This window comes from Silene latifolia, chromosome 6 (genome assembly GCF_048544455.1).
Source record: "Silene latifolia isolate original U9 population chromosome 6, ASM4854445v1, whole genome shotgun sequence".
NCBI lineage: Eukaryota > Viridiplantae > Streptophyta > Magnoliopsida > Caryophyllales > Caryophyllaceae > Silene > Silene latifolia.
Genome location: NC_133531.1, coordinates 121,923,764 through 121,933,654, shown reverse-complemented (window position 1 = coordinate 121,933,654; position 9,891 = coordinate 121,923,764). Strand labels below are relative to the sequence as shown.

General features: G+C 36.6%; 4 protein-coding genes across 4 annotated transcripts; 3 read left to right on the top strand and 1 right to left on the bottom strand.

Annotated features, from left to right (window-relative positions):
- Window positions 1-352: 352 nt before the first annotated feature.
- Window positions 353-1,015, top strand: LOC141588591 (uncharacterized). The gene has a single exon (XM_074410023.1). The coding sequence runs from the start codon at window positions 353-355 to the stop codon at window positions 1,013-1,015; it is 663 nt and encodes a 220-aa protein (XP_074266124.1).
- A 3,528-nt stretch (window positions 1,016-4,543) lies between these two features.
- LOC141588590 (uncharacterized) lies at window positions 4,544-5,224 on the top strand. Its single transcript, XM_074410022.1, has one exon. It carries the CDS (start codon window positions 4,544-4,546, stop codon window positions 5,222-5,224), a length of 681 nt encoding a protein of 226 aa, XP_074266123.1.
- Window positions 5,225-5,276: 52 nt separating this feature from the next.
- LOC141588589 (uncharacterized) lies at window positions 5,277-6,087 on the top strand. The gene is made up of 2 exons (XM_074410021.1): window positions 5,277-5,551; window positions 5,592-6,087. Exons 1-2 carry the CDS (start codon window positions 5,277-5,279, stop codon window positions 6,085-6,087), a joined length of 771 nt encoding a protein of 256 aa, XP_074266122.1.
- A 1,815-nt stretch (window positions 6,088-7,902) lies between these two features.
- On the bottom strand, window positions 7,903-8,958 carry LOC141588587 (vinorine synthase-like). The gene has a single exon (XM_074410020.1). The coding sequence runs from the start codon at window positions 8,956-8,958 to the stop codon at window positions 7,903-7,905; it is 1,056 nt and encodes a 351-aa protein (XP_074266121.1).
- Window positions 8,959-9,891: the final 933 nt, after the last annotated feature.

The window sequence follows — 9,891 nt, the reverse complement described above, 5'->3', positions numbered from 1 at the left end:
GATATGGTGCACGAAAATTCTCTTATGCAGGCAGATTGGTGATAGTTCAATCAGTTCTGAAAACCTTATGTGGATACTGGGCTTCACTGTTTGTGCTTCCAAAAGGAGTTATTTGCAAAACTGAGGCTTTATGTAGAAATTTCCTCTGGGAAGGTGGAACTGAGTACAAAAGAGCTCCCTTAGTAGCCTGGGAAAATATTTGCAGGCCAAAAGCAGAAGGAGGACTGGGTTAAGGGATTTGGAAACTTGGAACAAAGCACTAGTTGCTATGCTGGTTAACTGGGTGATGGAGAAAAAGGATATAATCTGGGTTCATTGGGTGTAATGCAATTATCTTAAGGGGCAGCAATGGATGGACTATTCTCCTAGTCCCAATTCTAGCTGGGTGTGGAGGAGAATATGCAAGGTTAAACATGAAATAGCCCCTGGATACACTGATGGGATTTGGCACCAGCAGGAGGGGTTCTCCTCTGCTAAATGCTATGACTGGTTGAAGGGGCAGGCTCCAAAAATGAAGTGGGAGAGGGTAGTCTGGACTGGCTGGAGCTTTCCCAAGCACAACTTCCTGGGGTGGTTGTGGGCACATGAGGCATTGCAGACAAAAAGCAAACTGCTGAACTATGGGGTGGTAGATGAAGATACCTGTCAGCTCTGTGGAATGGGGAGTGAAAATCAGGAGCATCTATTTTTTGACTGCCCTTACAGCAGACGGGTTATACATAAAAAGTTAAGCGATGCAAAGGGGATGGATATTCCTACAACAAATGCTCTAGAATGGTGTGTGAACAGGCAAGGGTCTAAAGTGAAAAAGGAGGTGCAGTATGCTATGGTGGTTTGTGTAGTGTATGTGCTATGGCAGCAGCGTAATACTTGCAGACAAGAGATGGTTTTAGTTCGTCCTGAATGGCTAGCAAAAAGAATTTTGAATGATATGAAAGCTAGAATAAGGGAGAGGGATAAGAGTCATTTAAGCATTTTTTATATGGAATGGTTAGAGAGCAAGAATCTTATGTAATATGATCATATGGGCATTGTACATTGATACCTTTTATTTAATATACTTACCTTTCACCAAAAAACGTTCAGTTCAGTTTAGTTCAGCTCCATTCAGTTCAGTTCAATTCAGTTCAGTTCAATTCAGTTCAGTTCAGATTAGTTTATTTCGACATTAACATTACTATTCTTATTTTATATTATTATTGTTATCATTATTAAAATATTAATTTATTTACTATTGTTATTATTATATTATTATATTTTTTATATATTTTTTATATATTATTATTATTATTATTATTATTATTATTATTATTATTATTATTATTATTATTGTTTATATTATATTATATTATTATTATTATTATTATTATTATTATTATGTTATATTATATTTATTATTTTATTAATATATTCATTATTATTAATATTATTAATAACATATTTATTATTGTTATTATATTAAATATTATTATATTAATAAATTATTATATTAAACCTATTATTATTATTATTATTATTATTATTTATTATTTATCTGATTATATTTTACTTATCATATTTATTTATTTATTTTGTTATTATTATTAATATATTATATTATTATTAATAATAATGTCATCATTTATATTACTAATATATTATTATTATTATTATTATTATTATTATTATTATTATTATTATTATTATTATTATTATTATTATTATTATTATTATAATTATTATTATTATTATTATTATTATTATTATTATTATTATTATTATTATTATTATTATTATTACTACTAAATACTATATTTATTATTATATTACTATTCTATTTTTTATATATCTTATTAAATTATTATTATTAAATTATATTAAATTATTATTATTATTAATGAATAATATTATTATAATCTTTTTATTATTATTATTATTTGTGTTATTGTTACTATTATTTTAATCTTTTTATTATTATTTCATTTCCTTCCAGTTCAGATAAGTTCAGCTTAATTCAGTTCCATTAAGTTCAGTTCAGTTCCGTTCAGCTCCATTAAGTTCAATTCAGTTCAGACAATTTCAGTCCAAAAGAATAGAGCCTAAATTACTAATATAAAAGGTTACTATCTACGATAAGTTGGTTATATATATTTTTTTTTTATGATAATAGGCACCAAATATAACAGGCACCATTATATAAACAGTGAAATGGCTTTGAAATATACATAAAAGAGTACAAAAAAAGTTATTGAGGGACCATCTCTCCCAAGACTTTATATTTTTTTTTAGGGATAATTCACGTGGTGCCCCCGAGGTTTGGCTTAATTCACGTGGTACCCCTGCGTTTAAGTTTGTGCTCATGGTACCCCTCAACTTTCATTTTAGTGCACAAACTACCCATACTTTTCTTGCCGTTATAACGGCGTCATCTCCCCTCAACCTGTTGATCAACCTAACCTATTTTCCCCCCTTTTCCCCATCAACCTAACTTCTTTTCCCCCCATTTCACTCATAAACAAATAAAAAAAGGACAACCTCTCTCACTTCCCCATAACATTAGACGATTATCCTCCACAAACCTCAACAATCAATCACATCAACCCGAAAAACCCCAAATCAGCTCTTATTTTTCATCAATCTTCTTCATTTTGATCACACCCTTCATCATCTTCGTCGCTGCTATTGTATTCCAGATAACCATCTTCATCTTTATTTTTTTTTTTTGGTTAAAATTTGTTTCTTTGAATCTTTCTGTCTTTGTTTTGTGATTAACTCATACCTAAATGAGGATTTTTGTAAACGATTTTGTTTGCATGTAGATAATTGTTGTTTTGTGAATTTTAATTAGGGTTTTTGATGTGGTTTTATGAATATTGCAATTCAATAATTAGGGTATTTGTTTGTTTTTCTGATTTTGTTATCCCTTTTGTTATCCCTTTCCATTTTGGAGTGATTTTGTCAATTATTAAATTTTTTTTTAAAATAATTAGGGTTAGTGTTTTACTCGACTGTATTTAAATAATGCTTGTTTTAAAATGGTAGGATGGAAGCAACGTTTTGGTTGCAATGTGACTACAAAGGGGAAAAATTTGATTATGCTATATATGATGTGGATTTTATACAATTACTAGATATAATTGCTGATCTTGGGGTTGTTGCTGAGAAACAACAAGTTTTATTGCCCTCTGTCTATGCTATGTATTATAGAGGAAGGAATGATGCTAAGGTAAACAGTAAGGATGATGGGGATTTACTGAAAATGTTTTGGGATTATGAAAGCTTTGAGACAATTGATGTGTGGATTGAGGACACAAATAAGCCAATTAACGAGTTTAGGTTAGTGGCTGAAATAAAAAAGGCAAGAATGATGGAAGAACAGAGGAAGGAGATGCAGAAGAAAAAAGAAAAGGAAAGGATGGAGAAAAACAGAGTGGAGAGTGAAGGTTTGTTAGTTGAACCTTTGGCAATTGAAGTGCCTACTGTGGATGTGGAGACAAATGAGACTGTTTATACTAGAGTCTTTGAGTCTCAAGAGTTGGCTGATCTAGCAAAACAAAACAGCAGCCCTGAACCTCAAAGAAACACCAACCCTGAACCTCAAAAGAAGACCAACCCTGAACCTCAAAAAAAGACTAACCATGAATCCCCAAAAAAGACCAATCCTGAACCTCAAAACAAGAATAACTCTGAACCTCAAACAAACAGCAACCCAACTTCTCATGAAACTACTCCTAAAAGTCCAACCACCACCACCATACCTGAAACTGTCCCTGAAACTCAAGCAAACACTCCAGCAAGTCAATTCACCCAAAATTGCCCAACTGCTAATAGATTTAGCACAGAAAATCAAAATGCTCCTGATAATACCCCAAACTTGTCTCAATTGTTTAAAAAAAGGCCTGACCCAAAGCAGAAAATTCCTAGATCAACTGCTAAGAGAAAAGATATTTATACTCCAAAATCTAAGTCAACTGTTCCTGAAAGTGATGTTGAGGCAACTGAGATAAGGACAGGAAGGGGTAAGAGAAGGGGTGAGCCAATAAATTTGGGTTTGGATGAGGATGAAGGTGAAGAGAGTGAGGAATTTGATGAAGACTACTCTGCCTCTGATGAAGAGAGTGAAGAAGATGAAGATAGTACTGAGGATGAGCAATCATCTGAGTGTAGCAAGGATCCATTTGATAAAACAGTGGAAGGGGATAAAATGCATCCATTTGATAAGACAGTTAATGAAGCAAAGGAAGGGGATGAAGCAGTTACTTTGGATAAGGCATACAAGAATGGTAAGATGTATGTACCTGAAAGGTGGGGTGAGATTAAGTTGAGGCCCTGGTTACTGTTCCAAACCAAGAGTGACTTTGTGTCAGTGCTCTCTGATTACTGCATTCAAGAAGGGTTCAATGTTATATTCAGCAAATCTGATAAGGTGAGGTACACAGCTGAGTGTAGTGGAGAATATTGTACTTGGAAGATACATGTGTCCATAATCCCTGATAAACTAACTTGGGCAATCAAGACAATTAGTGGTGAACATATCTAATGCCATTTTCTGAAGTGCAATCCTATGGCAACAACTGAATGGATGGCTTCTAAATTAGAAGATGAATTGACTGCAAATCCTGGTATGCCAGTTCAGGGCATATCAGACTTGTTAATGGGTAAGTTTGGGATTACTGTGAAAAAGAGGACAATGTACAAGGTCAGAAGTGTAGTTGTTGAGAAGGTGTTTGGGGGACATGAGGAAAGTTATAATTTTCTGCCTGCTTATGCTGAGATGATCAAACAGACCAACCCTGGTTCTTGGGCACTTATTACATGGCATTCCCCTTACACTGACAGGTTGACCTATTTTAAGGGAATGTTTGTTAGCTTTTCTGCGTGGACAAAAGGATTCCTGAGAGGTTGTAGGCCAATAATAGGAGTTGATGGCTGTCATCTGAAGGGGAGGTTTAAGGGAATGTTATTGTCTGCATTATCTCTGGATGGCAACAATAACTTGTTTATCATTGCATATGCTATTGTTGGTAAGGAGACAACTGAGTCATGGAGTTATTTTTTCAGAAATTTGAAGATGGCATTTCAGAGGGAAGGTTGTACTAAGTGGGACTGGACTTTCATTAGTGATAGAATGAAAGGTGTTGAGAAGGCTTTATCAAATGTGTTCCCAATCGCCACAAGAAGAATTTGTGCTCAAAGATTTGTACACAAATTTCAAGGAGAAATGGGCAGGGCCTGGCTATCATGATCTGTTTTGGAAGGCTGCCAATACAACATCACCATTTGTCTTCAACAAAGCAATGGCAGGTATAGCTAGACTTTCTAAAGAAGCTTTTGCTTACTTGTCCAATGTTCCCCAACAATGGTCCAGACATCAATTTGATCCACTAACAGCTTGTGATCATAATACCTCAAACTTTGTTGAGTCTTTTAATGCTGTGATTAATGACATGAGGGCCAAACTAATTCTTGTCTTGATGGAAGAGATAAGACAATATCAGATGAACAAGATAGCAGAAAGAATTGATATAGCTGAGGCTATGCAACCATATGATCCTACCCCATATGCAAAAGGGTATTATTGAGTCTAATTGTTCAGACTCAAGGCATTGCAGAGTGATAAAAGCTGGAGGTGGAGAATTTGAGGTGGTTGAAGGTACCACAACTGCCTTTCCTGTAAATTTGAAGAATGAAACATGTTTGTGTGGGGCATGGCAGGTGACTGGGATACCATGTAAGCATGCATGTAGGGTCATCTATCACAACAAAGAAGAACCAATGCAATATTTGAATGGCTACTTCTCTTGGATGTGTTATAAGTTAACTTATAGCAATATCATGCACCCTATGCCTGATAAGGATCAGTGGCCTGAATTTCAGTTTCCTATGATCCAGCCACCACTACAAGAAAGATCAGCAGGAAGGCCAGCTAGACAAAGAAAGAGGAAGCCTGATGAGAAAAAGAAAAAGAGAGGCAGCAGGTCCATCATCATCAGATGTTCTATTTACAAGACAATAGGCCACAATGCAAGATCATGCCAAGGTGGTCCAACAACAAAGAAGAGAAGGACTGATGGTGCTTCAACTTCAACAAATCAACCTCCAATCTGATTTAGAAGTTAATGTAGTAACATTTTATTTTAGTTGCTGAAAACATTGGATTTAACTTGACTTTTTGTAGGAGTTGTAATTGACATTATAACTGTGTTTGCAATGTCAATTCCAACTTCTAACTACTCATTTTTTGGGTTAGATAAATGGTAACTCTTGGATAAGAATTGGCAAGTCTGTTTAGATAAGTTGGTTGTTAGTAAGTTGGCTGTTAGTTGATGAACTAGATGAATCATGTAAGTTTTTGGGTTAAACTCTTGGATGCTTGGATGCCAATGAGGTAATATAATGCATGTAATTTGTTTTAGGTTTCTGAAATCTTCTTTTTTTGATATCACAATATTAGAACACTTATTTCATTATAATATAGACTAAAAACATATAAATTATTATCCCTATTTTCAAACTCAATTGAAACTTTTTAGATAAATCTACAATTTCTCTTTTTAAGTCACAAATGATAGTTGTTTGTTCCTTCAGTTTCTTCTTAAACTCTTGTATAGCATTAGCATCATGAAATTGTGCAGCTTCCTCACCAACCAACTCATTCATGTCTTCATTTTTAGGTTTGCACCATTGAAAGCATTCACATTCATCACATTTGTAGTACAATCTTGATGGATTTGCTGCCAAAGGTCCAGATGACCTTATGTTGAATCTCTTCTTACATTTAGGGCAATTTTTGTTATCAATTTGCACCCCTTTTGAATTAGATCTTGAATTAGATGATGATTGCATTATTATAGTAGGAATGTGTTTGTACTAGTGTTTAAGAGTCATTGCTCCAAATATTAACATCAACTCTCTTTATATACAATAACTACAGTCCAACGGCTACTTTTCTAGCCGTTAGAGGTCTTTCTGGTAACAGGGGCATTTGGTGCACAATTCTCAAACCTCAAGGGTATTTGGTGCACAAATCTCAAACTTCAGGGGTATTTGATGAAAGTCATATTAGTTAGTTGTAGTTAGTTACAAATTTTAGTTAGTTGGATATTCAAAAGGTTGTTGGGTTTCAACAAACTTTCCCCCCCAAAATAGGTCAACAAGTCAATAAACCTACAACCGTTTAATATTTGACAGCGTTAATGAAAAAGGGTAGATCGTGCACTAAAATGAAAGTTGAGGGGTACCATGTGCACAAACTTAAACGCAGGGGTACCACGTGAATTAAGCCAAACCTCAGGGGCATCACGTGAATTATCCCTTTTTTTTTAAGTAGATTCAATTATGCAATTATACGTACAATTATCTATTTGACTTATACAAAGTAATAATTATTAATTAGAATGGAAAGAGTAATATTTTACTCTCTCTATTCCACTTTTATTGTCCTACTTTTAACTTGGGAGGATTTAAGGAACATGGGTAAATTTACAACTCAATCTATCCCTTTAATTATGAAGAAGGAGGGACAATGTTATTTTGACAAGGGGTGGCAGAGTTAAAAGATTAGGGGCAATATTTGTTAAATTCAACAACGGGCCTGGGCCGCACCCAAATGGAGGAGAAAGAGTCCACAACTCAGGCCCAAGAGGGTTCCACTCTAAAACCAATTGGCGATAGAGAAAGTAGCCCATTGTCTTATAAAGCGGTAATTCTTCTACTCTTTTATCAATGTGCGACAACCCTCACATGTGGAACTTTGTTTTTGGGTTTCTTCACAATATTGGTACTTTACTCATTTACCATACTAAAATTAGGAATATAACAGTTAATTTGGAATGAAATTTAGGGAAAAACAGGACAAAAAAAAGTGGAATGGAGAGTAGCAAAATTAAACATACATGGAAATGTTGGTAATAAATGTTGTCATTAATTAAGATAAATTGAAAAATTACCATGTTCATAGTCAAGACGAGCATGCAGGCAAGCGACTATGTTACCCATTGATTGCATGGAGAGTGGAGGTCTAGTTCTTGATCGTAAGTTTGCGCCAAAGGTAAGCGCGGTAGGAATAGCTGCCTGAGGATCATCGTCTGAAGTATTATCGTCATTGTCGTTGCTTAAAATTGCTTTGATGACATGCTTCCAAACAAATCCCACCACCACCGCGAAGCTGGTAGGATTTGGGACGGTTTCACTTGTACCTTCAACCTTAAGCTTTTTTATGTCAACATTGTTGAACTTGAAGCTCTTCGCCACTACTTTGATGGGTAAATTAAGATGTTGCGACAGGCCAGTTGCACCTGTCGCATCATCAGAACTGCCACTACCACCACTAATTCTCACCCGCGCGTTGTCGGAAAGCGGGGGGAAGACCCTAATGATAGTATCAAAGTCAGGCTGGACTAGGCTACTGTACCGCCCGCTTGCATGGGCGGTCCAGTACTTTAGGAAGTTCAACATTGAAATGGCATCAACGAGCTTATGGATGCCGAAGCTCCCAATAACGACCCCACCACACTCGAATAAATTAACCTGAAAGGCAAGAGGAACAACCGTAGTAATGGGAAGTTCCCCTAAGGAAAGGATGTCTAGTGGAGGAAGAAACTTGCTCCCTAAATAATCAAGTTTCCGAGGAGAGTTGAGATAATCATTAAGTTGGCCATCGACACTTGTGACAATAAAGGGTATGCCTTGGTCGTTGCAGGAGACGGTGTATTCATTCTCTAACCGCCTTGCCAGAGGGTAGAATTGAGTTAGGGTTTCGGAAAGTGATGTTTTTAAGCTTGTAATTATAGGACTATCATACAGGGGTGGTTTGGTGAACTCTTTCTTGCCGGTGTATACGAGAAGCAACGGCATATGAATGGCCGGAAAACTTTCGTCTAGGAACGACAGTTTTCTGGTTCTCCTTTCAGGTGGTGTTGGACACGACGGCTTCACGATCTCGTTCGAGATAACTTTAACTTGTAGTTGTGCCTCCATTTTTTTTAGCAATTAGTTTTGTGAGTAAAATGAGTTATACTTGCAGCAAGCACAAGAAATTATGTACGTATATATAATAGTCGTTGATACTGCACATTTCATACATGCACAGCATGCACTACTATCGATTGAACCTGGAAAACATAAGACGTAATCTCAGCTAGGATTATGGCAACAATATACACTGGTTGTGAAATGTCTGACATCTCTTAATAGATAGCTTGGAGATTAGTGATACATACTAGGGGTGGTTAACAGTGCGGGTCGGCCGGGTCAGGTTTTGGGAGACCCGAAACCGGCCCGGGTAAGGGGTGGGACGGGCCGGGTTGAGGCGGGTCAGGGCGGGCCGGGTCAAAGTGTGACCCGTGAGGCGGGTCAAGGGCGGGTCAGAGGCGGACGGGCCGGGTTTGGCATTTGGGGACCCGTAACCGGCCCGGATATAGGGCGGGTCGGGACGGGTCCGGGTCAGGCGGGCCGGGTTCATCAACACGTAAATATTTTTTTTTTTTGCCGAAAAGAACATATATTAAAATGGAAAATCATAGTACATCATTATGGCGGGGTGGGGGGGTGGGGGGGTGGGGGGGGGGGGGGGGTTGGAGTGGGTGGGTGGGTGGGGGGGACGGGGTGGTGGTGGTGGTTAAGGGGCGTGCAAGTCCCTAGAAAGTCTACCATACAAAGTTCAGTTACAAAGTTAGAGCACGAGCAATAGAGAGGATGGTATGGTCCTCTTATTTGTTTTTTCACCTTCTTGTTTTTTTGACATATCACATTTTCTATAACCCACCTTCATTTCCACTATGTTTATCCTCGCCCCTCTCTATATTTTTGTCCACATTAGAGAGGATCCTCATATTCATCCTCTACCCATTTATGCACATTTTAACTTTTTACAAAAGAAAAAAATAAAGGAAAATAATCCATATAGAAAAA

Coding starts and splice junctions, on each gene's coding strand:
- LOC141588590 (XM_074410022.1), top strand. CDS start 4,544: ATGGCAACAACTGAATGGATGGCTTCTAAATTAGAAGATGAATTGACT.
- LOC141588589 (XM_074410021.1), top strand. CDS start 5,277: ATGGCAGGTATAGCTAGACTTTCTAAAGAAGCTTTTGCTTACTTGTCC. Junction 5,552..5,591: donor CCTACCCCATATGCAAAAGG/GTATTATTGAGT, acceptor AAGGCATTGCAG/AGTGATAAAAGCTGGAGGTG.
- LOC141588591 (XM_074410023.1), top strand. CDS start 353: ATGGACTATTCTCCTAGTCCCAATTCTAGCTGGGTGTGGAGGAGAATA.
- LOC141588587 (XM_074410020.1), bottom strand. CDS start 8,958: ATGGAGGCACAACTACAAGTTAAAGTTATCTCGAACGAGATCGTGAAG.